The sequence below is a fragment of the Anguilla anguilla genome, chromosome 17 (assembly GCF_013347855.1).
Source record: "Anguilla anguilla isolate fAngAng1 chromosome 17, fAngAng1.pri, whole genome shotgun sequence".
NCBI classification, from domain to species: Eukaryota; Metazoa; Chordata; class Actinopteri; order Anguilliformes; family Anguillidae; genus Anguilla; species Anguilla anguilla.
In genome coordinates this window covers 17,299,065-17,325,559 of record NC_049217.1, presented here as the reverse complement: position 1 = coordinate 17,325,559, position 26,495 = coordinate 17,299,065, and the positions used below count along the sequence as shown (strand labels likewise).

General features: G+C 47.9%; 1 protein-coding gene across 1 annotated transcript; it reads right to left on the bottom strand.

Moving 5' to 3' along the window:
* Positions 1–1,140: 1,140 nt before the first annotated feature.
* On the bottom strand, positions 1,141–25,839 carry top2a (DNA topoisomerase II alpha). Its single transcript, XM_035399191.1, has 35 exons — positions 25,594–25,839; positions 23,337–23,483; positions 22,932–23,022; positions 22,563–22,626; positions 21,946–22,091; positions 21,107–21,204; positions 19,763–19,975; positions 18,128–18,301; positions 17,188–17,289; positions 16,962–17,099; positions 16,737–16,875; positions 14,812–14,969; positions 13,333–13,458; positions 12,958–13,068; positions 12,539–12,644; positions 12,263–12,372; positions 11,926–12,018; positions 11,717–11,831; positions 11,121–11,242; positions 10,399–10,547; positions 9,921–10,152; positions 9,448–9,582; positions 9,014–9,214; positions 8,608–8,803; positions 8,164–8,255; positions 7,765–7,917; positions 7,402–7,485; positions 7,097–7,294; positions 5,698–5,809; positions 5,184–5,330; positions 3,976–4,126; positions 3,182–3,249; positions 2,954–3,070; positions 2,374–2,693; positions 1,141–2,087 (listed from the first exon to the last, which is right to left on the bottom strand). Exons 1-35 carry the CDS (start codon positions 25,621–25,623, stop codon positions 1,944–1,946), a joined length of 4,782 nt encoding a protein of 1,593 aa, XP_035255082.1. The 5' UTR covers positions 25,624–25,839; the 3' UTR covers positions 1,141–1,943.
* Between the last annotated feature and the right edge of the window lie 656 nt (positions 25,840–26,495).

The window sequence follows — 26,495 nt, the reverse complement described above, 5'->3', positions numbered from 1 at the left end:
GGAGTTATCACTTAATCAGTATTTATACAGCACTAAATACGCCCAACACTGACGGTATCCAGTGTTCCATTTTATACACATCCATGTGCTAGAGCGTCAGCTCCAGTGCCTTCCAGCCTGCAGGGCTGGATAAACGTGTTAACCCAACATTAAGCAGCGCACACGCGGGGGTCCATAGCCACAGGGTGCTCATATCTGGGATGGAGAAAGCTTGGGAAGCCCTGCTTTCCATTAAAGGGAGCACAGGGAGGACACTGCACATACTGTACCTGCAGTAAAGACAGCGGGAGGTTGGCCTCCCAAGCAGACGGCCGCAGACACACTCCATGTGGCGGGCGGCTACGCGAAGCATCAAAGCTTCGCTCAGCCGGCCACTCGATCCTGTCCTCCTCGAGGGCCCGCAGGAGCTTCTGTGTGAGCGCACACCCCTCAGCGAATTTTTAAAAATGAAGGACGGCCTGTTTGCAGCGATTCCCCTTAAAACGTCTGATCCCTTTACTCCCAATCTCCCTTCAAGCAGCTGTGGACTCGCTTATAAGGAACACCGATACCAGGCTGCCCTCTGCTGTCACAACAGAACACTGCAGCCTGAGAACAGAGACGCTGCATGTCTTAAACCCGATGCAATTAGTTTAAACTGGCCTTTTACAACTATCACAGAGAAATAAACTTTGTTTCTCCAATATCAGCTGTGCTTTACATGGGTTAAAGTATTTCACTGAAATTAAATGCATATCAGGATCAGTGTATTTAAAAAATATATATATTATCATCATTTTGTTTCTACTATAAAGACATCATCTTGGTCGTTGTATTCCTTAACCAACATGGCACATAACTACAATTATGCAGACATCTAAGAATTTAAATGAGGATTTACATATTTATTCAGAATGATACCATTTTTGAATTTAATACTAACACAAATAGTGTAACAACTGCTTTTAAAGTACAAGCCATGTTAGTATGCGTGAGAACACAACAGAGAATGGCTTTATTCAGCTCTAGTAAGTTTGCCACCATACGATGGCCCAATGTTCCAGGCCATTACGTCAGTGTCGATCTGAAGTGACAAGTGTGTAAAAACTATAGAAATCGGAGTTTAAAGGATTATTAATGAAGGACAAGGCTAAGCACAAATGGACTCGAAAACCAAGTTTATTTTAAACAGAACTAGACGTAAAAAGAAGGCAACGGGGGAATATTTACAAGACAAGACAACACTGAAAACGACATAGAAAACGGGCAAAATACAAGCTGGGGGTAACTATTACAATGCCAGTGCAATGCTCAAAACGTGGTCCGAAAATTTCTGCCAGCCAATGTTTTTTTACATCTCTAAAAACAATATAATTATTTTTATTTTATTTTTATTTTTTTTTACATAAAAGTGGTTAAACGTCTCATGGTGAAGTCTAATACAACACAGCGGACTGTGTTTCTAAATGATTAGTAACCCCATCTCGGGTCAGTATCGGTCTCGAAATTGTGAATGAATGACACACAGTGACACAGAAACGCCGACGCAAGCCGCTGTGCCGCTGATAGCGCGGATGCCTCGGATTGGCCGGAACGGACCGGCGAAACCGGCGGGGGAGCGCATGCAGCCTGCATCGCTCAGCGCGGCGAGCAGCTCGACACTACAATGAAGCAGAGGCCAAGCGGATGAGTGCAATAAAGAGAGCCCCACCGGCGCGGCCGAGCAGGCGCCCCTCTCGACGCCGGCGCGCCCCGCTAAAGTAAGGCCGCGCGGCCCGCGTATCAAAAAAAAACCGCCGCGGGACACATCTGAGGGCTGCTTTTCCCGGGACGCGCCGGGGGTGAACGATTAGTAGATTTGCTTAAATGCATGTGGTGTGAGAAGCGGAACGCGGGCTGCGGGGGAGGGGGAGGGGGAAGGCCGCGAGCCGTCCCCGTACGCACCCCGCGCCCCGGGAGCCCCCTCAGTAGTCCGAGTCCGAGTCCGAGTCCAGCCTGTACGTGACCGGCTTCCTGACGCGCCCCTTCGTGGCTCGGGGGGCCACCGCGGAGGACCCGCCCTCTTCGGGCAGCTGGAAGCTCTCGTCCTCGTCCGGTTTCTTCATTTTCTACCAGACAGGAAGAGCGTAAGGGAAGCAGGCCTGAAAGCCCTGAGGCTGTTCCTACTCAACGGACTTAACCAAATGCGGAGACATTACTGGCCTCCTGCAGGGTTTGGTAGGGTGAATAACAGGGCAGTAACAGGGTTTGGTAGGGTGAATAACAGGGCAGTAACAGGGTTTGGTAGGGTGAATAACAGGGCAGTAACAGGGTTTGGTAGGGTGAATAACATGGCAGTAACAGGGTTTGGTAGGGTGAAAAACAGGGAAGTAAGACTAACTGGGCCTCACTCACCTTGCCAGCGGTCTTGCCCTTGATGCGGGACATGAGGTCATCGGAGCTGCTGTCCGAATCCTCACTGTCCAGCACCGGCTTCCTCTTGAGGCCGACCTTGCGCTTGGGGCCCGGCTTCTCCTTGGCGGGCGGGGCAGGCTGGGAGCCCTCCGAGTCGCTGGAGAACACCCAGGCCGCCTTCTTGGGGTCTTCGGTAGAGGGAGATTTAGGGACGGCTTTGGAGGCCCCCGTCACGGTAGATTTGGAAGGTCCTTTAGGGGCTGGTTTGGGTTTGGGTTTTGACTTGGTCAGGGCATCCAGAATGGACGGCTGCTTGTTTTCTATTTTGTTTTGGAGGGGAGGGGGAGGAAGGGGGTAATGGTGAGAAAACATTACCTTATTCTGTTCTCGGCCAACAGTATTTCTCCCCGAGTTCTCCCTGTCCAAGTATATCCACAGAGCAGAATACGCAACCCAAACTTCATCCAATATTTAATGAACTATTTCTCCTCACACAACATGTTAACTTCTTTGATTAACCAAACAAACCGCAAATATTGGAATTAGTCTGCGTGTGTGCTCGCGTGCGGCTGGCAGTTACCCGACAGTTTCTTCTTGCCTGCATTGGCAGGTTTTTTAGCGGCGGCCTGCTTGGGTTTGGGCTTGGCTGAAACGTCAGAGGTCATGGTGACGGTCATCTCGTCCGGGCTGGACTGGGCTGTACGGGGAGAATGAGCTCTTTGAATGTTTTTTTCCCCCCATTCAACACCGCAGGTGGTTTCAGTCTCCAGGAAAAAAGGGCTAGGCTAACCTCAGGGGACATACTTACAGTCAGGATTGCTTTTCACCGTTTCCTTTTCAGTGGTCTTCTTTGGTTTGGCCTTTATGTCCTTCTTTCTGTGAAAGGTAACAGGCATCATTTCAGCTCAAACGTTCTCCTCGGCTAAACCCCAGAGGACCACTACAGCCAAGACAAAATAAAGATCATTTTTTACCAATGTAAAATACGGAATATTAAGATTTGTGCAGTGTTTGTATTTTCAGCCATATATGAACGCCCGGAGTGGTCCGTTCTCTGGCATGGGTGCCTAATGGCTTGTGTACACTAGGGCTTGTGCTGGCGCCAGGAAGAACAACAAACAGCATCTTTCAACGAGTGAAAGACTCTCCAGACAGAAGTGGACTGACTGGCGTTCAGTGCATCTGGGGACGTTAGCCTGGCACCAAACTGATCTGCTGAGATCAGCGGTCACTTCCTCCCACTTCAGGAGAAACGCACACGTTTGGTTGACGGAAAATTCCCTCTGATATCAACGTACAGTACGAGGCATGAAAACATTTAAATCTGAATTGCGGTTAATATTTGAAATAAAATACATTATTGGGAAGGAAATAAACCAGAGACTATCACGGTCAATACAGAAGTGACTGCCATTTACAAATTCTCGAAGGTCCTACATCTGAAATCCTCAGCATACATTTTAATACAACTTCCTGCAAATACAATTACCATTTAAAGAATGAATTTTCATATTTACATATTCACACCAACCACAGCAGTATTTCACAGGTCTTTGAAACGCAGACAGACAGACTGACGGTCAGGCGAAAGGCGCGACTCACTTGGGCGAGGGTGACGGCATGACTTCATCCTCTGATTCGCTAGAGTGTAGCGTAAACGCCTCGCTGTCACTTTCTAGAACCTTCTTCTTCTTGGGCCCACTGTCCTGGAACTCGTCCTCGCTGCTGGACATGCTGTACTTCTTATCCGATGCTACGAGGAAAAAAAAAAACCCCACAGACTTTATACTGGCTCAGCTGTGTTAGACCAGATACCAGCCCAGCTGTGTAAAACCCGATTCTGCCTCAGCTGTGTAAAACCCGATTCCGCCTCAGCTGTGTTAGACCAGATACCAGCCCAGCTGTGTAAAACCCGATTCTGCCTCAGCTGTGTAAAACCCGATTCCGCCTCAGCTGTGTTAGACCCGATACCGGCTCAGCTGTGTTAAACCCGATTCCGCCTCAGCTGTGTTAAACCCGATTCCGCCTCAGCTGTGTTAGACCCGATACCGGCTCAGCTGTGTAAAACCAGATTCCGCCTCAGCTGTGTTAGACCCGATACCAGCTCAGCTGTGTTAGACCTGATACCGGCTCAGCTGTGTTAAACCCGATACCGCCTCAGCTGTGTTAGACCCGATACCGGCTCAGCTGTGTTAGACCCGATACCGCCTCAGCTGTGTTAGACCCGATACCAGCTCAGCTGCATTAAACACGATACCGGCTCAGCTGTGTTAGAACCGATACCACCTCAGCTGTGTTAGACCCGATACCGGCTCAGCTGTGTTAGACCCGATACCGGCTCAGCTGTGTTAAACCCGATACCGCCTCAGCTGTGTTAGACCCGATACCGGCTCAGCTGTGTTAAACCCGATACCCTCAGCTGTGTTAGACCCGATACCAGCTCAGCTGCATTAAACACGATACCGGCTCAGCTGTTAGACCCGATACCACCTCAGCTGTGTTAGACCCGATACCGGCTCAGCTGTGTTAGACCTGATACCGGCTCAGCTGTGTTAGACCCGATACCGGCTCAGCTGTGTTAGACCTGATACCGGCTCAGCTGCATTAAACACGATACCGGCTCAGCTGTGTTAGACCTGATACCGGCTCAGCTGTGTTAGACCCGATACCGGCTCAGCTGTGTTAGACCCGATACCGCCTCAGCTGTGTTAGACCCGACAGCAGCTTAGCTGTGTTAGACCCGATACCACCTCAGCTGTGTTAAACCTGATATCGGCTCAGCTGTGTTAAACCTGATACCAGCCTCTCACCTTTGGCACTGCGCTGCGGCCTCTCTCTGGGAGGCACCTCCACCTCCATCACCATGTCGTCGTCATCAGAGGCTTCATCGTCTGACCACGGGTTCCGCTTCTTTACCGGCTGGAACTGCAGGGTGGTCTGCTTTCCACTCTTTGATGCTGCGCAAGAACACGTGTCCATGTGTCACGAGTGAGTGAGAGAGAGAGAGTGTGTGTGTGTGTGTGCGCGTGCACGAGTCTGTATGTGTATGGGTGTGTGTTTGTGCACGTGCCTGTCTGTGTATGGGTGTATGTGTGTGTGTGTGTGTGTGTGTATGTGGGTGCGTGCACGTATGTGTGTGTGTTTGTACGTGTGTGTTTGTGTGTGTGTGTTTGTGTATGTGTGCATGTATTTGTATGTGTGTGTGTGTTTGTATGTGTGTGTTTGTGTGTGTGTGTGTGCACGTGTGTGTGTGTGTTTGTATGTGTGTGTTTGTGTGTGTGTGTGTGTGCGCACGTGTGTGTGTACTCTTGTGTTCAGCGTTACCTTTCTCCTTGCTTTGGGCCTTCCTGCCCTTAGCCAGCCGGGCAGCCAGGCTACCACTGTGCCCTTCCTCCTCATCGAAGGATATCGCCACGGCCAGTCCATCACTCTCATTCTGTGCAAAAACATTTTTCAAAAGTTACAGAGCACAGTTTGTACCCTGGTGACATCCGCAATGCGCAATGTGGCCTGCCGTCTGAAACGTGAGGTGCAATCGATCGCCTAAATAAGTCTGTGCAACGTTTCCGCTGGTAAGGTTTTGCCGGAAGGCTTGCAGCGCGCAAAGGTCGCACTGTCTGTCAAAAGCGTCACTTTTTCTTCTTCAGCGACCGAAGGACAATGAAAAGGTAGGTAGTGACGCTTCAAATATTACAAAAATACCATAGTGTTAACCACTGTTTGAATTGGACCAAAATATGTGCCGGTACCTACTCCTCAAAATACAGACCAGTGTTTCCTGTGGAACTGACCTCTTGGTGTGGTGGTGGGTGTCTGGGGGGGGGGGGGGGGGGGGGGGGGGGTGTAGCGTGTAGCAAAGGCGAAAAAGTTTAAGACTATGAAAACAACCTCTTGAGACTTCTTAAAGGTTTTTAAAATATCTAAATCTATCTTTCAGCTCTGACGAGCTCTTAATACAAGGAATAGCAGTTTGCAAGAGCTAAAAAGTTGTTTTAGATGTACTTTAAAACCATAAAAGGTTTGTTAACCCTTGTATTGTTTGTAAATATTGAAGAAAAATAGGCCTGTATTCTGAGTTATGGTGGGGTGAGAACAACTAAAAGAGCACATGGTCCATCTAGAAGTTCTGTCTTCAAGAATAATGTGCTCTTTTAACTGTTCTCACCCCACCATAACTCAGAATACAGGCCTATTTTTCTTCAATATTTACAAACAGTTAACAAAGGGTTAACAAACGTTTTATGGTTTTAAAGTGCATCTAAAACCACTTTTTAGCTCTTGCAAACTGCTATTAAAAAAAAAAAAAACCTTTAAAAAGTCTCAAGAGGTTTTCATAGTCTTAAACTTTTTCGCCTTTGCTACACGCTACACCCCCCCCCGCCCCTTCAGACACCCACCACCACACCAAGAGATCAGTTCCACAGGAAACACTGGTCTGTGACTATTTCCAATCAACAGAGCTTGATTTGACTAGACTTGCAAATTAGAACTTGGTTTCCCCAAATAGTTTCTGAACCAAGAGCTGATCCAGAATTAGCATACAACTAATAAATCGCCACCAAGCAAAAAGCAAATGGGCGACTCACGAACAGTACTCCTGGACACTTTGCACCAGAAATCAGCGCAAGTGCAGTGTCTTGCTTTTCAATACAACCTACTACACACACACAGCAGGGGGAGCTGTAGGAGTAAAAACAGGGCGAGGGCCTGTAGAGAAACGCACCTTGACTCTTTTGGCCTTGCCGCCAGCTTTGCGGTTGGCATCGGCCTTCATGGCGCTGGTGACGCGCGGGACAACGCGGCGGCCCTGCGGGGTGGGCATGGTCTCCTCCTTCACCTTCACCGTCTTGACCCGCCCCGACTTGCCCTTGGCCGGCTTCACCTCCACTGTGGAGTTTTCCTTCTCCTTCTGCTCCACGCGCTAGCCAGGGCCAGAGAACAGCCGCGTTACACGCTGGGGAGCTGCGCCGTTTTAGCGGCTTACGCTCCGGGCTGCGGGCGATAGTTTGCAGACGGTCCCCGGCTTACCTCCAGCTCCTCGGTGAAGGCGGCCAGATCCTCCTTCCACAGGTCAGTTGGGCTTTTCATCTTCAGGGTGTTCAGCTCTGTCAACTGCACAGGGGCAACGAGCACAGACACATTAACATACGCCGCATAACCTCTTCATGCTGAATTCACCTGAGAGCAGTCTATACGGGGTCCAATTAACAGAACTGTATTACAAGTCGTCCTTTGCCGATATATCCTCTTCTGAACGATAATGACAGGCAAGGACAGCATTCTGACAGGTTAGGCCAGCGTTCTGACAGGTTAGGACAGCATTCTGACAGGTTAGGACAGCGTTCTGACAGGTAAGGACAGCATACTGAGAGGTAAGGACAGCATACTGACCTTGTCGTCTCTCTGCTTGCACAGTTCGTCCTTCTTCTCTTTGGTCAGGAACCACATGGGCATGCTCAGCAGGTAGTTGTAGTCTGGGCCCGAGGTATCTTCCTCCTTGTCCTCCTTGTCCTCCTCCTCGGTCGAGTCGTCCATCTCTGCTGCCTGAGACACAGAGAAGTCTGACTGGTCAGATCCCACCCTCCTGCTCATAACCCTCAATTTCACCAATTCCCCAAATAACCATGCTGAGTGGCAAACAGGGAATCCACAACGTGTAGCAAAACCAGCACATTTCCAGCTGAGCAGGAGTGCAGTTTAAATACAGTAAGACAAATTTAAGCGCTTCCCTCCTGTCAGGGAAGTGGGTGAACTATCACAGAGATGTGGGGGATTGTGAGACGTGCTCACCTTCTCCTGGGATTTCTTCCAGGCCTTGACAGGGTCTGAATCGTACCCCATCTCCTGCAGCATCCGGATCAGTTGTTTCTTGGGCTTATTTTCTGTTTGGGGGAAGAAATAACTTAAGATGCCCAATCAAATGCATGGTACAAGTAACCATATAGCCACCACGTTACCTGCTCTCTACAGGAAACTGTAAAGAGTGCATGCTCATCACCTTAAAGGAGTTTACTCTAGTCAACAAGAGGAAAGCTCGTAACCACATTAAAAGGTCATTTTGTTTTTGCTCGTCAGGAGCAAAACATACACGTTTGTATGTGTACACATAGAAAGCTTGAATCTCTAGAACTAGACATTGCTAAATGAACAGCGCAGTGCATGGTGGGTGTTGCTCGGGGCAGTCGGAGTGTCACTCGGGGCAGTGCAGGCCACGCTCGAGGCAGCAGGACTCACCGATAACCAGGGTGCCCTGGATCTTCTCCAGGATGAAGCGGGCCTGGTTGCTGAGTTTGGCACTCTCCGCCCCCAGCATTCCCAACAGCCAATCCTTACGCAGGACGTAGTACTTCATCCGCAGCTCAAAGAAGTCCTTCAGGATGTCCTGCACCATCTCGTACTTCTTCAAGCCGCCCGCATGGTCAAACAGCACCTACGGGTACAAAGCACGATCGCTGGCATCCTTATGCATATGCAAGTAAAATGGCTGCACTCGAGCCTTCAGACCAGTGCAGCACGTCAAATCACACTGGCCAAATACTGGCCTCATACTTTTAGAAGCGCTGCGCACACTAGCGTGTGTACTTTACTCTGCAGTGCGAAAGGAGCAGCAGATGTGTTGCCATGGCGGCAGACGCATTACCATGGAGTTGCAGGTGAGAGGGTTCTGCAGCTTGAAGACCTTGTGCAGCCCCGCGGCCTCGGCCTCCCGCAGACGCTCCTCGGTCATCTTGACCACGAAGCGGACGGTGGTGTCGGTGTGGTACTCCTTGTAGTCGGTGATGAGGGGGGGCACCTTCTCGGTGCCATTCAGCATCACTTCCAGAACATTCTCTTTGTAGGTCTGAGGAAGGGAGACAGGAAATAACAGGAAGTGAGAAATCGTGACGTCTCCGTGCGAGTTCCTGTGGGAACCGTGACATGGAAAATGCATTGCGAGGACACAAGCGTGACACACGCGCGTCACGGGAACAAGTCCTCTGTCTCAACTGGTGACGGAGCCACAGGCAGCCGGAGTCGCGTTATGAGTGAAGGAGACGGACAGAAACCCAGCGGCTGCACTCGGCGGACACTGACCTGCGTCCAGGTCTTAACAGGCAGCTCAGAGATCTCTATGGTGGTGGAATCGATGATGGCCACCTCTCCGTTGACGATGTACTGGTTGTTCAGCACTTGCTCGATGGTGCCTTTGAAGTTCTTGTAGTTTGGAAGCTATCGGATGAAAAGCAGTAGTTTGAGGTCACATAGTCAGGCAACTGGTCACATTTCCCCTAAATAACAGCTGGTAAAGCGATTTACCTTTTTATAAATTCTAGAGCAAGGTCAAATAACGTTCAGTTGCCTCCCAAAATTGCAGCAAAATGTAAGGAAATGGTCAAAGGGTCCTAAATAAATAAATGCAAACCATATCCATTTTTTAGTGGATCCACATCAGAAAAACATGACGCAGGTCAGATTTCTGTTTTAAAGGTGGATAGCCGTAGCGTGGCCTTCTATCCGGGTCAGAACCAAGCGAGCGTGCCACGTTCCGGTTAGACTCCCCGGCTCACCATGGGCAGCGGCTCGTCCCCGTCCAGCATGCGCTGCAGGTTGTGGACGATCTCGCGCACGTCGAAGTTGGGGAGGCGGCTGGCCCAGCCGGTGCCGATGCCGTCTGCGCCGTTCACCAGCACCATGGGCAGGATGGGCATGTACCACTCGGGCTCCACCCGCAGGTTATCGTCAAAGTTGTACTTGAGCAGGTTGTCGTCCACAGCGGGGAAGATCAGTCGGGTGAGCGAGCTGTGGCGGGGGAGGGGGAGAGAGACAGGGGCAGCTCCAGTCATCGTTCGGCACAAGCACATGCTTGCCAAGAGCTCCGAGAGCCCAGTATTTCAAATGAATGACCATTACAGCAAAATTGTGCGTCCAGGTCCATTTTCCAGACAAAAAAATGAAAAGTTGCAACGTCTCCCAGTTTCTCACGTCCAGCTGAAAAACGTGCTGGTCTGGGAGGAGGGGCCCCTCAGGAGGGGGGCGGGCGCTCACCTGAGCATGGTGAAGATGTATCGAGGGCTGGCCGAGTCCTTGCCTCCATGCAGCCGGGTGCCGAACTGGCCCAGCGGCTGCAGCAGGTTCAGGTTGTTGCTGCCCACAAAGTTCTGCGCCAGGCCAACGATGGTCATCATGAGAGAAATCTGAGGGGGACAGGGAGAGAGAGACAGCAGGGCTAAGGGTTGCGCATCCCATATCATCAGCCAAGAGTGTGCTAGCAGGCTAGCTGACAGCAGCTAACTCACCAGCTCATCCTTTATTGTCAGTCAGGAGTGTGCTAAGAGCCTAGCTAACAGCTAACCAGCAAGCTCATTCTGTATCGCACAACCTTTGTTGACCTATTTTCAACGGGAAAAAGTGTTGCACTACTTTTTTTCAGGGTCAAGCACCTCTAGAATTTTGTTATGTTGCGAGCTTCATACTTCGTCACACAGTGTTGATTGGAAAGTCAAACGGAACACCGAAATTCATTGTCATGGTTTATCTAAGTGACAGACACCTCCTTTTTCTCCATTTGCATCATTTTGTAAAACAAAAGTAAATATAAACCTGGTTTTTCCAGCAGTTTTGGATGGTAAGTCAACCTTAACCAAGCCAACAGTATTATTTGTAATAAGTCTACGCATTTTATTTTCCAATATTGCCAATATTGCAGTGAGCTCACCGCTCCATGGTGATTGGAGGAAAGTGGCTGTGTAAGGCATTCGCAAGCTCACCTCTCCATGGTGATAGGCAGACATCTCTGCCACGGAGCCAGCCAGCTGAGCGACCTTCACCTCCCTCTTATCGTTCCTCTTGAAGCAGCAGAACAGGACCTTCCTCTGGCCTGGTTTCAGTCCTGAAGTAAGGAGGCAGGTGGGAAAGATGAGCTCAAAATCACCATCCTCCCTCATCAATTATGGTTAACCAACAGACTTTTTTTTTTCTTCACATTTACTCTTGAATCAAACAGGTTTATTACAAAAACAAAAAAACAAACTCTGAGTAAACGGACAGCTACTAGCAAACAAAAAGTGAGCATTTCACATCACAGACTAACACTCAAATTCAGTTAGGAAAATGGCGAGCATTGCTGGGCTGAATGGCCTGTTCTTGTCATCATGTTATGGTATGCTATTTTAATGTGCCTGAATTGCATAACACAAAGGAACACACCTTGATGGACAAAATCTATTGGAGCTACCGCGGTCAATCAAATGTCGTTGGCTGATTAATCGACAGGTGAGTATTCAGAGTAACCACCATGACAACTGAACGATGACCCTGAACAGAGCTCCGCACTCCGCTGCAGAACTACGGGGAGAACGCTCACCGTCCACCAGGCAGGGAAGGGACCTCTCGTTGTCCGAGTTGGAGTACAGCACCAGCTCCTTGTTCACAAAGTCGTTGTAGGAGAGGAACTTGGTGGACGTGCTGTAGAGGTAGTCCTGGGGGGTAAAGGGAAAAGGACGGGGTTAGCGTGGTGGGAGTGGCCGGGGAGGGGGGTGGGGGGCGGGGGGTCGGGGTCGAAGGTCGGCTCACCTCGGGCAGGTTGTGTTCCCGGCGCTGGCGCCGATTGGTCATGAAGTTGGTTAGCCACTCCTTTCTCTCTTCAATCTTCTTCTTACTGAAGGCCTGGTGGGAAAACGGGAGCAAAATGTCCACAAAACAGGAGCTTGTTAAATGGCTTCTAGTCAGAGCTGTTTGACTCCCGCTGCATTTGTACCCTTGACCAAGGTACTTAAGCTGAATTGCTGAATGGATACTATGTAAAACGTTGCTCTGAATGTGAGAATTTGCTATATGCCAGTAATAATGGAACATCTTTTGAGGGTGCTTTTTTCTAAATTACGGTCACGTCACGGGGGGACCTGCTCACCAGGGTAATGGCCTCGTCATCCTCGGGACCCCTGTACTTGAAGGGGATGCGATGGCGGGCCATGTCGGAGAAGTACTCCTTCGCCTCCTTCGACGTGCTGGTACCCAGACCTGCCGAGGGAGGGGGGGAGGTAGGGGGAGAGGGGGGAGGGAAGCACTGAGCGCTGTGGAGGTGTTTTGTCCTAACGTTCACTCCCTTTAATGCATCGTAGCTCATTTCAGCTCAAAGAGGCTGCTTACTTGGCTGGCCGCACTACCACAGGGTTTTGGGACAAACCTTTGTAGTACTTTATTTTCCATGATTTGTAGTTGGGCTGGTTGTCCTTCCACTCATTGAACTCCGGGATGCTGTAGAACGGCAGCTCCTGCTTCTTGTTAGAGACCTGAGAGGACAGGGAATCTGATTGGGTAATCTGAGGCGAGGTTCGTTTCCGCTCCCAGAAGCGTAAAATAATGAACAGCCCCCAGGAGATGAGACGCCTCCATCGCTAGCGGAAAGCCCAACTGTTCCAGCCCACAAACTCTTAAGATTCAACCACAGATTCTCATTTGTGGTTTCGGTCATCCTGAAAAATCCTCTCAATACAGCACAGCAACCACACCCAAATAATGTGCAATATACACCAGAGGAATACCTGTACACTTCTGCCTACTGTGCACACACGCGCACGCATGCATGCATGCACGCACACACACCTTGATGATGGGTGTGATGAACTCCTCCAGGAAGTTGTGTCGCAGAAGTGAGGGCCAGTTGTGGTGGATGAAGTTGATGAGCAGCCCTTTGATGTGGGAGCCATCTTGATCCTGTCCACAAGGGGAAGACACAGAACACATCAACAGCCTGCAGCCTGAGTGGTGCTGCTGCACCATGGTCAGCTCGCAGCACATCACTATCAAACAACTGAAGAGGTCCTACCAACCGAATAGTCAAATAGTCACCCGGCTAAGATTCTCAACAAAATGCTACATTTGGCCTTCTCTGAACATGGCGGGGCACAGTAAATTTGCACTGGAGCCGGGTGCTCGTAGAGGAGCGTAAAGCGTGGGGGGCCGGGCGGGCCAGCGGACCTGGTCGGTCATGATCATCAGCTTGCCGTAGCGCAGGCTCTTCAGGGACTCTGGATCGCCGTAGTTCTTCTTGTACTGCAGGCCCAGGATCTTGATGATGTTGTTGATCTCGGCGTTCTCCATGATCTGCGGGGGGGGGGGGAGAGACAGCTGTGGTCAGGGCTTACTGCATCAGTGTACTCGTTCAGCTTCAGTACGAGTGCACTGCTTCAGGCATTCCGGGCAGCTTCAGCTTCACAGAGGGAAAACACCAGTGTGCAGCATACACTGCCTTTCATACACATTTCAGCCATACCGTTTATTCACAAGGGACCGTGTACAATTTTCTACATAAATCAGACTCATCTACGGCAGCAGGTTAAATCAAGGATAATTTAATATCTGCAGGTATACTAACCAGATATTTGGCACGGGTATTAAAGTCTAAACAGAATACCTTTCAAGCCTGAGGTTACTTCAAAATGTAATTGTCAGAGTTTTAAATGTTAGAACTGTGTACAGACTTGTTAGGCATACAGAGGCCTGTATCTACCGCTGTGGGCCTGAATCCAGTCCAGACTGAGTCAGTGAACAATAAGAGCGTGTGTGGAGTAAACAGGACTGAATCCAGTCCAGACTGAGTCAGTGAACAGTAAGAGCGTGTGTGAAGCCTATGGGACTGAAACCAGTCCAGACTGAGTCAGTGAACAATAAGAGCGTGTGTGGAGTAAACAGGACTGAAACCAGTCCAGACTGAGTCAGTGAACAATAAGAGTGTGTGTGGAGTAAACAGGACTGAAACCAGTCCAGACTGAGTCAGTGAACAATAAGAGTGTGTGTGGAGTAAACAGGACTGAATCCAGTCCAGACTGAGTCAGTGAACAGTAAGAGCATGTGTGTGGAGCATATGGGACTGAATCCAGTCCAGACTGACTCAGTGAACAGTAAGAGCGTGTGTGAAGCCTATGGGACTGAATCCAGTCCAGACTGAGTCAGTGAACAATAAGAGTGTGTGTGGAGTAAACAGGACGGAAACCAGTCCAGACTGAGTCAGTGAACAGTAAGAGCGTGTGTGGAGCATATGGGACTGAATCCAGTCCAGACTGAGTCAGTGAACAGTAAGAGCGTGTGTGAAGCCTATGGGACTGAATCCAGTCCAGACTGAGTCAGTGAACAGTAAGAGCGTGTGTGGAGCATATGGGAATGAATCCAGTCCAGACTGAGTCAGTGAACAGTAGGAGCGTGTGTGGAGCCTATGGGACTGAATCCAGTCCAGACTGAGTCAGTGAACAGTAAGAGCGTGTGTGGAGCATATGGGACTGAATCCAGTCCAGACTGAGTCAGTGAACAGTAAGAGCGTGTGTGGAGCATATGGGAATGAATCCAGTCCAGACTGACTCAGTGAACAGTAAGAGCCTGTGTGAAGCATATGGGAATGAATCCAGTCCAGACTGAGTCAGTGAACAGTAAGAGTGCGTGTGCGGCAGGGAGGGGGCTAACCTGTTTGTGTGAGGCCTCCCGCACGTTGAGCATTTTACCGCGCAGGGGGAAGACTCCGTAGCGGTCTCGGCCGATCACGCCCAGCCCGGACACGGCCAGGGTTTTGGCCGAATCCCCCTCTGTGAGGATGAGGGTGCAGGAGCCGGAGTTTTTACCCCCTGTGGAGGGAGAGGGTGCATCACGACTCTGCTGGGGCCGGTAAAATGGAGGCAAACAGAACGGTGGTAATCTCTGAAGGCACAGGCCTGTAAAAGCCTCAGACAGCTGAGTGGGTAACTCTCTTCAGTTACATCCTGTGCTACATTTACGGAGCGCAAACTAGCGCTGTGCTGCCACAGTAATGGTTAAATGCAATAACGGCTGACACCACCATGTGGCGCGCTGCGTTTCTCCTTTTACCTTTAATTATGCCTGACGTGGTAGTAAACAACTGCGCTTCACGAGCCGCGTGAAACGCTTCCAGAAAAAATGTATAAAAAATGCCAATTTGTTCTACTGGACGACCATAAGACAGCCAATCAGCAGCAAGACCTGGTCGTTGCCATGTGATTGACAAGAACACATCACATGATCACATAGGAGCAGCACGACCTTGCAGCCGATTGGCTGTCTTTACACCCAATAGATAACATACGTTACTTTTTTTTCCCTCCTGCATTTCACATCCTCTTTAAGTTTGGTTATTCACTAGCACATCAGGTATAAATAAAAAGAAGAAGAGGAACAGAAAGGTACTCAGACCTGCCAACCTCAGGAAAATATTTTGAGTACCACAATAGTCAGTGTAACGCTTAGTTCACATGCTTTCGCACCACTTTGCTTTACACGCACACACAAGCGAATCTTCATAATTCTAGTTTTGACTGTTAAAGTGATCAGGCAAAATTGTATCATTTGACTTGATTCAAAAATATCACTTGCACTGCACTGGGCTATATTATGATATACTTGCAAGTAAAAAGTTTGAGTACAAAAAACTTATGTTGCAATGTAACACACTGTCAATTATGAATAAAACCAAATTTCTGTTCATGATTTCCATTTTTATTTAATAATTAAATGATTGAATCAGCTTATATAGGCACACATCATATAGGCCTAATGAAAAAAAAGCATTTAATTGAAAAATTATCTAGAAATGTAGGCTTTTGTAACTAGAGGTTTAGCTAAATTATTACCTGAAGCTCCTTGGTGGCTAATGTCAAAATCATAATTGCAATGTGCAAAATGCATGGTGCGGAAGTTTTAAGGGGTGGAGGCATGGCCATTGCTCCTGATATTTTGCGAGGAACTTCTGGGGGGCATGGACTCGCTTCTTTTTAGTAGGTCTGCTTCTCTCTCTCTCTCTCTCTCTCTCTCTCTCTCTCTCTCTCTCTCTCTCTCTCTCTCTCTCTCTCTCTCTCTCTCTCTCTCTCTCTCTCTCTCTCTCTCTCTCTCTCTCTCTCTCTCTCTCTCTCTCTCTCTCTCTCTCTCTCTCTCTCTCTCTCTCTCTCTCTCTCTCTCTCTCTCTCTCTCTCTCTCTCTCTCTCTCTCTCTCTCTCTCTCTCTCTCTCTCTCTCTCTCTCTCTCTCTCTCTCTCTCTCTCTCTCTCTCTCTCTCTCTCTCTCTCTCTCTCTCTCTCTCTCTCTCTCTCTCTCTCCTTGTTAGTATTCTCGTCATCTGACGTCATTATTTTCTAACTGCAAGGCTGGTCGGGTGACTGGCTGCAATAATAGGAATTATTTGCTACGTTAGCAGTCTTTAGGGAAGGAAGGAAGCGGAATCTGTATTAACGCCCTAAAGGCTAGCCCCTGCCAGCTGTTCGTAACACTGCCCAATGATATGCACTTATGGCTTCCCAGGGCTGAATGGGAAATGGATGCAGCAGCTCCCCATTGGCTGTGCGCACTGCGCTCCTCCACAGGGCCACAGTGGGCAGGGCTTACCTGCGTCGTTGGCGTCGTCCAGCTTGGGGACGCCTTTGATCTTGGTGTGTTTGACGGCAGAGCACTTCTTGTTGAGCTGGGTCTGGGCCTTGAACTTGACCCAGTTCATGATGCTCTCCACAATCCCACAGTTTATGGTCTGGAAGAGGAGGGGTAAGATGTCAGCGAGGCCCAGAACTTCAGCGCCTGGTGGGGGAGGGGGGGTGCTACACAGCGTTCACTCACGCTCTTGATGAACTTCTCGCTGAGCAGGCAGGTGGAGCCAAAGTTCTTCTGCTGCAGGGTCATGTTCTCCTTAGTCTGGGAGTCGAACGTGGGGTTCTCGATCAGGCAGTTCACAAACACCCACAGGTGGCTCTTCACCTGTGAAAGGACAGGGAGGGGCGGGGTCAACGCCGCTGGCCAAGGGAGTGGCCCGTGAGCCTGGTGGTGTCGGACCGCAGAGACTCACCTGAAAGGGTTTGACGGTCACCCCGGCCTTGTTCTTCTTCTTCACCACGTCGATGAGCTTCGTCACCACCTGGTCCACCACGTAGTCCGTGTGCCGTCCACCCTGGCAGAGAGAGACCAGCATCACTAAGACACCAACATAACCTGGACGGTATTACGTAATCTATGGTTCTCTGACACAAAGAACAACTGCAACTGAATGAATATGAGCCATGTGGACGTAGCGTGTAGTGACTGAGTACGAGCCGTGTGGACGTAGCGTGTAGTGACTGAGTACAGCCATGTGGATGTAGCGTGTAGTGACTGAGTACGAGCCATGTGAATGTAGCGTGTAGTGACTGAGTACGAGCCGTGTGGACGTAGCGTGTAGTGACTGAGTACGAGCCGTGTGGACGTAGCGTGTAGTGACTGAGTACGAGCTGTGTGGATGTAGCGTGTAGTGACTGAGTACGAGCTGTGTGGATGTAGCGTGTAGTGACTGAGTACGAGCTGTGTGGATGTAGCGTGTAGTGACTGAGTACGAGCCGTGTGGACGTAGCATGTAGTGACTGAGTACAGCCATGTGGATGTAGCGTGTAGTGACTGAGTACGAGCCATGTGAATGTAGCGTGTAGTGACTGAGTACGAGCCGTGTGGATGTAGCGTGTAGTGGCTGAGTACGAGCTGTGTGGATGTAGCGTGTAGTGACTGAGTACGAGCCGTGTGGATGTAGCGTGTAGTGGCTGAGTACGAGCTGTGTGGATGTAGCGTGTAGTGACTGAGTACGAGCCGTGTGGACGTAGCATGTAGTGACTGAGTACGAGCCGTGTGGATGTAGCGTGTAGTGGCTGAGTACGAGCCATGTGGATGTAGCGTGTAGTGAATGAATACAAGCCGTGTGGATGTAGCGTGTAGTGGCTGAGTACGAGCTGTGTGGACGTAGCAGCTGGAGCGTTGGGTACCTTGGTGGTGGCGATGCTGTTGACAAAGCTGACTTGCTGGAAGCCCTTCTCGCTCATGGTCAGACAGACCTCCCAGCGGGGGTTCACCACCTCGTGGGCCACGGTCAGCGGGGCGCCCAGCTCGTCCACCCGATCCTTCACGTAGAGATCCACGTAGCTGCGGAATCCTGTCACCTGTGTGGCAGGAGAACAGTGTTACTCCGGTGGGAGGAGGACAGTGATACTCTGGCAGGAGGAGGACAGTGATACTCCAGTGGGAGGAGGACAGTGATACTCCGGTGGGAGGAGGACAGTGATACTCCAGTGGGAGGAGGACAGTGATACTCCAGTGGGAGGAGGACAGTGATACTCCAGTGGGAGGAGGACAGTGATACTCTCGCAGGAGGAGGACAGTGATACTCTGGTGGGAGGAGGACAGTGATACTCTGGTGGGAGGAGGACAGTGATACTCTGGTGGGAGGAGGACAGTGATACTCTGGTGGGAGGAGGACAGTGATACTCTGGTGGGAGGAGGACAGTGATACTCTGGTGGGAGGAGGACAGTGATACTCTGGTGGGAGGAGGACAGTGATACTCTGGTGGGAGGAGGACAGTGATACTCTGGCAGGAGGAGGACAGTGATACTCTGATGGGAGGAGGACAGTGATACTCTAACAAGTTTTTGCCCCCTAAATCATGAAACGTGAAAGCTCTAAATTCTTAAGAGGTTAAACATATACACTTGCAGGCAGCAAAACACTATTTGGCAGCATACTGTCCCTACCTGAAAAGAAACAACTGAACATTATCAATAAGGAAAACAAACAGCTTCCATCTTGGCACATAAAATATTTTGTGTTGCCCTCAGACCAAAGAAGTTTCTCCAATAGTGCGGTTTAATGGTGTTTTTGATTTTGCACTCCAGGAAATTAATGTACTGTATAAACATAATGAACCGCAAGGCTCAGAGCTGCGGGTGCTGCAACAAATGAGACTGGCAAAAAGAGCACCTGGATCACTGGAAAACCAGGGACAGAAACAAAGGGTTACAGTTTCCGTACATTTGAATATTAATCAGCCCAGGCAGCCTAATAGCAGCATGAGCTAGCAGAAAATTTCATTTGCTCATTAAGGCAAAGCTCTCTTGTACCGATTGCATGCACGGTTTAATTAAGTTTGGCTATGCATGTGTGCTTTCGTAGGCAGATTATTAAATCGGCAGTGACAAAAAAGGGTAGTTCTAAAACCATGGTGAATTAGCACTTTGGCCACAAAAAAGGCAAGCTCCTTAGTAGAATTGTTTAAAAGCCATTTTGAGAGAGATCATTCAGATAGGGCAAAGATTTCACACATTACTAACCACATCTTCATCGCTTCAAAAAATTATTATTTATTTACTACTAATATGCTTGCAAGTTCGAGTAAAAAACAGTTTGGGGGGGGGGGGGGGAGGGGCATTCAAAAAATAAAAGTTGAGTGAGATGACGCCTGTATTCTTCAAGCGAAGTTGTATTGTAAGCAAACTGAAGTTGTTGAATTTGGTAATTTTCATGAATCTAAACACCAGCGACGGTGCCTTACAGATTAGTGAACGGGCTCATCCAGCAGCTCCTGCTACAGATCTAACTCCAGACCCCGCCCCGCTGGTGTACTCACGGGCAGCTTCTTGCCGTTGAGGATGACCTTGACGCCCTTGGCGGCCCCGGCGATGTCGTAGGCCCTGCGGGTCATGAGGGCCACCGTGTCCTTGTCCAGGCTCCGCATCTTGAACTTGGACAGGTCAGGCTGGAAGGTGATGCAGGTGAACTCCTCCCCCTCGAAGGCCCTGATCTTACACTCGCCCGCCCGGCCCATGTTATCGTACCAGGTCTGCGAGGACAGAACAGGGGGTGACGAGTGCGCTCACAGTCCCACGCAACACCCAACTCGCATTCAGCGGCCCGTAAAATTAAGATGAGATGACGTCACCTTACTGGTAGAAAGCAGAGAAGAGCTCAACCAATCACTAAGTATGATGGTAATAATTAAGGCTGCTGCGATTAGTCGACGTAATCAATGACGTCGACGCTGAAAATGCGTCGACATCAATATTTTAAACCGACGCATGGTTTTTTTTATTTTTTTATGAATCGTCTAAGACATTTGATTCCAATATTTGAGCTGAACACCATTGTCTCTTACACTCTAAACAGGTTGCACTTTCTTTAATATACAGCAGACCTAACTTTTTTACTTTGATAAGGGGATTAATAGAAACTTGGATTTATTTTGGAGTTGCACTACCGACATAAAAAATAAATAAAATAAAGGGCTTATTATGTTGGAGTTGCCAGTTTAAACCTAAAGTTTTGCACTTTAATATGTAAACCTTTGTTTACATTTCGTTTTGTGCTGCATTATACAATGACACATACAGTTTGTTGTCAAAATAAAATGAACTTAATTAAATGGTCAATTAGATTTTTTTGGAAGATTAATCGTTTAGATTAATCTACTAATCGGTAAAATAGTTGATAGATTAATCGATAGAAAAACAGTCGTTAGTGGCAGCCCTAGTAATAATGAACACAACAGTTATGGCGATTGGTGGATACTACTTCCAGGATACCCACAAGGCGCCTAGAAGTACATTAACTAAGCAGTCATCATTGGCTTTCTTCTATTGGCCATTACCAATGTACTCTGTGATTGGTGGTGCTCCTCTTGGTTCTTTCTACAAGTAGCCATCACAGTCATATTGCCCTATTTTCACATCTCTGTACGTATTACACTGCACCACTTCACATATCCTCAAGAAACATGAAAACAGGCTCTTGTGGCCGTTGCAACAGCTTTGGCCAAGATGACCAACTCTAGGCCAATAACTGCACTTACCTAATGTTCAAATTAATGTCGCTTCGGTGAGATAAATTAACACACAATGAATGATTTGGACGTTGCTGCCGCACTTATGTTTCGGAAAGGTCAGTATCTAAGTGATGCCCTGTTGCTGTGTCCTACCTGCTTGAAGGACTTCCTGGATTCCCGACAGGCCGTTTCCACGGTGAACTTGGTGCTGAAGATATTGCAGAGCTTGGCTCCATAGCCGTTGCGCCCACCTGACAGAAAGGAAACGACAACTCCGCTTTCATACCCTCAATCAGGAATTTTTCAAATCGTGTTCATGTTACTGACACATAGGACAGTCCAAATGACATGTACCATTGCAGGTTTGAGGCAAGAACGTCACCCCAGCATTGAAATTCTTCATGGAACTGCCAGAATGCAATACAACAATAGGTGGGCTGTACCAACTAGAGTGCAACAATAGGCGGGGGAGTAACTACAGGGCAACAGTAGGTGGGGACTAAGTACAAACATACGTGGCCATAGGCCTATCAGACGGCTGGCCATTCAGAACCAAATCCTGAGCATGACCCCGGGGGGGGGGGGGGGGGGGGGGGTCTGGTCGACAGGGCTTCCCCACCAGGCCGGCACATTTCAAATTCCAAACTCAGTATTCTCCCAAAACTACAGAGCAAAGGGGCAGACCAACAACGGTGCCCGAACATTTCAAACTGAGAGACGATCTAAAAGGCGATAAACCGAAAAAATAAACGATGTGGACATCTGTAAAACTATAAAAACATAGGAGCAAGGCTCGCTGACTTGGGTAGACCCAATTATACGCAGGGAGTTCAATTAAAATAGGCGATCTAACAACGCAGAATTGTTAAAAGCAGGCTTTGCCTGTCGCTCCCATAACAGCCCCTGGGGTCTCTCAATCTTAACCCCACACTGTCGGCTGCGTTGTGTGCGAGCGCGGTACGCAAAGCCTGGTCCCGTCTTTGGTGTCTCACCGGTGACCTTCTTCTCGTCATCGTCATAGTTGCTGGACGTAAGGAGCTGGCCGAAGATGAGGGCGGGCACGTACACCTTCTCCACCTTGTGCTCCACCACGGGAATTCCCTTCCCGTTGTTCCACACACTGATGACGTTGTTCTCTCTGTTCAGAACAAGAGCAGGTGCCCACATGCTTCATCACATATTCTCCATATTCTGAGCTGTAGAGTCACTCAGTCACCTTATGCTTACAAGTATAGACCATTTGTTACCACAAGTTTGTTCTAGATACAAAACCCTTCACCTAATTTCCCCATTGAGCACCTGAAGGCTTAGTTATTAGGAAGGTTTCGCCAGGGATTCCAATAGGTTTACATTTCTACAATTTCACAGCTTTGAAAGTGATTACTCCAGATTAATTTATAAAAACAGAATCAGTCTTTGAGAACACTATTTAAATCTTCTCGGTATGGTGAAACACCCATTTTGAGCCCAGCGTGAACAGCTATGCAATAATATCAGACATAGACGGTAAGGAAACATTCTTCCTGTGACCGAAACCTCTCGTGACCGCTAGCGGTCCCATGGGAGACGGTATTCGGCACGTGGCCCTCCCCCCAGGACGGACACTCACGCGTCAATGTTGACCTTGATGCAGGACATGTTTTTATCCCTCTGCTTGTTGTCCGCAGCATTCACTGGAGAGACAGAAATTCCACGAGATTCAGGATGCGAATACTTTCCCCATCTCTGCCACCTCGTACCGAAACACACCGAGGTTATTCAGCATCCATAGGAGGGGCTCAGCTTACCTGCAGCAACGGATGCTCAGACTTCCACACGCATCACATAAGTGCTGTAACTATGCGGAAGAGCAGTCCAAAGCAACTTCCTGCCACAGCACCATGCCTAACTATGCTATTAATGTTAGAAAAGCTTGCCATTTCTTACAGAACACACCGACTGACAGGAGTCACAGTGACTGACTGACTCACATACTCACCCAGGATTTCATCAAAGATCTTATAAAGGCCAGGGACGAAGGTGACCTCTCTGCAGTTCATCCCGACTTCATCGTCAAAAACCCACATTTGCTGTAAACAGAAAAACAGCGATCCAATTTATTATATAAATACACGTATATCACCGAGAATGCAACCTACAGAATGATCACCTCAGAGCGTACTTAAGGAGGATGGAAAGAGCACAGCACCGATGGTTGTAACGGTCAGAGTTAACGGTGGGCTGCACAATAGCACAAGCTAAACATAGGACACATAAGTATCCTTAAACAAGGGTGTTGGCTAACAGAAAAATTGCAAACAGAGCACCTGTACACATCTGGATCTTGTAAAAGCATGTCATACCTCAGCCTGATTATTCCCATAATGCCAGAGAGCACGCCCACCTGAGTGAGAGGCTCCACCGAGCCGACGTAGGTGTCGGGCCGGAGCAGAATGTGCTCCAGCTGGGTCTTCTTCTGGTAGATCCTCTCCACAGACAGCCGCTTGTCATCCTTCTTGGTCTTGCTCACGGCCTTGTTCTCGATCAGCGCCTGAAGCAAGGGAGAGCACAAGCCAACAGGCCGTCAATGTCAAACATTAATACAGTGCTCTGTTTATGTCTCTGTACAGTTCTGAAGATTTCCACACATAGGAATAGCCACCATAAAAACAACTGGAGAATGCATCAACATTTTCAAATTGCTTTGATAGTTTTTGAACCACCGTTATTACATTTTTATTTATCTTCCCAAACTGGAGTGAAATGGTGTCTGTCGGCTCACGGCACTGCGGCCAAGTTTGGGAAAGGCAGCTGCTGCTGCTCAGTACAGACCAGCATCTGAGCCCAAAGGACCTGCCCTGCTGGCAAACAACCAATCAGGATATACGCATGTACAATAAAATCTGGAATACACTGGCCACTGACCTGACCCCCCCCCCCCCCCTTTCTCCCCACCTCTCAGTGCACACATCAGCCAACATTTAACCACATCAAAGCACCTCCCATAAGGCTTTGTTGTTTAGGACTCTCTCCTAGGGACTATTGCTTTGGCCAGACAAATCGCAAAGCACTTGCCTTGCCCGGTATTTATAAGCTAACATGTATTTTGCCTCTAATGACCCAGGATCACCAATGGGAAATAACGATTGCCCTTGTGTTAACTGGATGTTGTAGCTCGTCGTCATGTCTCCTAGTTTGACTTATAAATTTCTGACCTAGCCTATGCTTAATGTGTGAACTGGGCTTAATGAGTTAATGGCTATAGATAACCGTTACATACTGAGTATTGTACCCTATCGAACCTGTGTGTTGTAGTTCCAATGACCTTCGGTATGTATCCTACTTATTATACGTCGCTTTGGATAAAAGCGTCTGCCAAATAAATCTAATGTAATGGGAGAGCGTGCTTTCACGCCCTTACCAAGTCCTGCAATGCATTTAACCATTCAAATTATTTATCAGCTATTTTGTGGCTATTCTGCAGTGGTTATTTATTTATTTTTATTTTTTTTTTGGGGGGGGGGGGGGGGAGATTGGTCTCGCTATTATTAATGAATGCATTTCTAACAGAACTTCCCTTGAATTGTCATTCGGCAAATGTCCGGCCTAGGTGAAGCGTTTCCGGAAAACAAAACGACCAACAACAACAACAACAAAAAAAAACACGCAGGCAAAACACTTGGCTATAACGATAACCAGTTTCCAATTGTAAGCCGTCAACAACGCTAGCTATTGATAAGGCTATATCTAAGCAAGCCAATGTTAAATAAATTCCAGTTTCATGTGAATTAGAAAGTTCTGATTAATTTCCATTAATATAAAAAATGACTCAAAGCCACATCCTACTGAGGCATTTTCTCAAGTTATTTCTCCATAGACTTAGCTAACTATTACAGTCAGTCAACGTGGTGGAAGCAGCTTATGTTCTTAATTACGGACCATCATTCCCTCCAAAACGCCGGTGCCATTACTACTTCCTGTTGCTTTAAAGTTTACCATCTCTCGTAAAGGTAAACACCAATAAACTACATATACATACAGTTCAGTGGTGAACACATTTCAACAGACAATTACTTAAGCTTTCCTAACCAATTACCATTTATGGTATCTTTAAAGAATCTATTTAAATAATTAATTTACTTCAATGTCTATCATAGCTAGTTAGCTATCGAATATGACCGATTTCGCCAGATCCAGATAAATAATAATATGCGCTGTCAAATTAGTATTTACGTTATATTACGATAGGTATCTAGCTAGCTATGATAGACATTTAAGTAAATTAATTCTCCAGATTGCCAAAAATGCATGCATTGTATGCAGCATTCTACGAATGAAGTAATTGCCTAAAACCAGCAAAACTGGCTGGCATAACTAGTCAACACTAATATTCCAAACTAATATCAAATAAAAATGCCCAATGAGACTAATATCATACATTTGATTTAGAGAATCTGATTCATCTAATTTTACCTATCGCCGACTCTTTAGATCGAGCCAACTCATGCGGCTAATATTAGTTTGTTAGTTAATGTTTATCACAAGGCATCATTATCGAACTAAATAAGAAATGTTAGCTACAATAGATGGCCAACTCGTGTTTAGCGATAATAACGTCAGTTAACGTTAACTTAAACTACATGACTTCGTAAAATGTTTACCTTAAGTGGTCCTTCGGTTCCAGCCGCCATTTTCTATAGTCTAATATTACTGCACAAATTGATTCGAAACAAGTCACCAGATTTCAAGTAAGTGGGAACAATAATCGCTTTATTTATTAAAATAAAACTGACGGAAGCTACAGAAAAGAGAATATGTATATTAAGTCAGCGACGTTTGCTGCCTAACCACCGGAGCCCTCTATCACAACCGACACATTTGACCGAAGAAGAGTGCGGGGTTTTTTCAAATTTTTGAAAATTACATTTCCCTCCACCAACTGAAACGATTTGCATCACAGTGAAGGAGGTACCTAAAAAAGTAACCAATACCGTTCGAATGTAGACACTTCTGCAGGTATAATCCCACCCATTGTGAGTCTTCGACCAATCACAAAATGAGTGTATGAGTGATGACGTCTTTTTGTAGGCCAACCTCGGCAGATTTACAATGCTTTTTTCCCCATTGGGATTTCGTTTTTTGCCAAAACTAAGGTCTGTGCTTAACGTAAGTTTAAAGACTTTTGAGTTTTATTCTACGAGATAAATTACACGCATTACTTTCTCAACCGAGCATTGTGAAGCCGTTAGATGCTTTTAAAAAGTAAGTTGCTAACGAGTTGCTGTATTGAAACTACAACAACGTTCCCATTTCTGGTAACCGCCGGTCAAGTTTCCATACTAGCCGCCTGCACGCGACAGCCGTTGCAGTTTCAGCAACTTACTTTTTAAACACATAACAGCTCCGAAATCCACGGTTGAGATATCCTCGTAGAAAACCGTGAAAAGCTTAGGCTTACATTAAACACAGACCTTTCGGCAGAAAACGAAATCCCTATGGGAAAAATAATTGGAAATCTGACAAGGGAACCCATTAAATACGAACGTACTTACGAGTTTTATTA

Bases quoted from the DNA above. Each gene is read 5' to 3' on its own strand.
- top2a (XM_035399191.1), bottom strand. From the start codon at position 25,623: ATGGCGGCTGGAACCGAAGGACCACTTAAG. The intron at 9,583-9,920 runs GTGAGCCGGGGA...TTCATCCGATAG, and splicing joins GGGACGAGCCGCTGCCCATG to CTTCCAAACTACAAGAACTT. The intron at 2,694-2,953 runs GTAACTGCCAGC...AAAACAAAATAG, and splicing joins AGGCAAGAAGAAACTGTCGG to AAAACAAGCAGCCGTCCATT.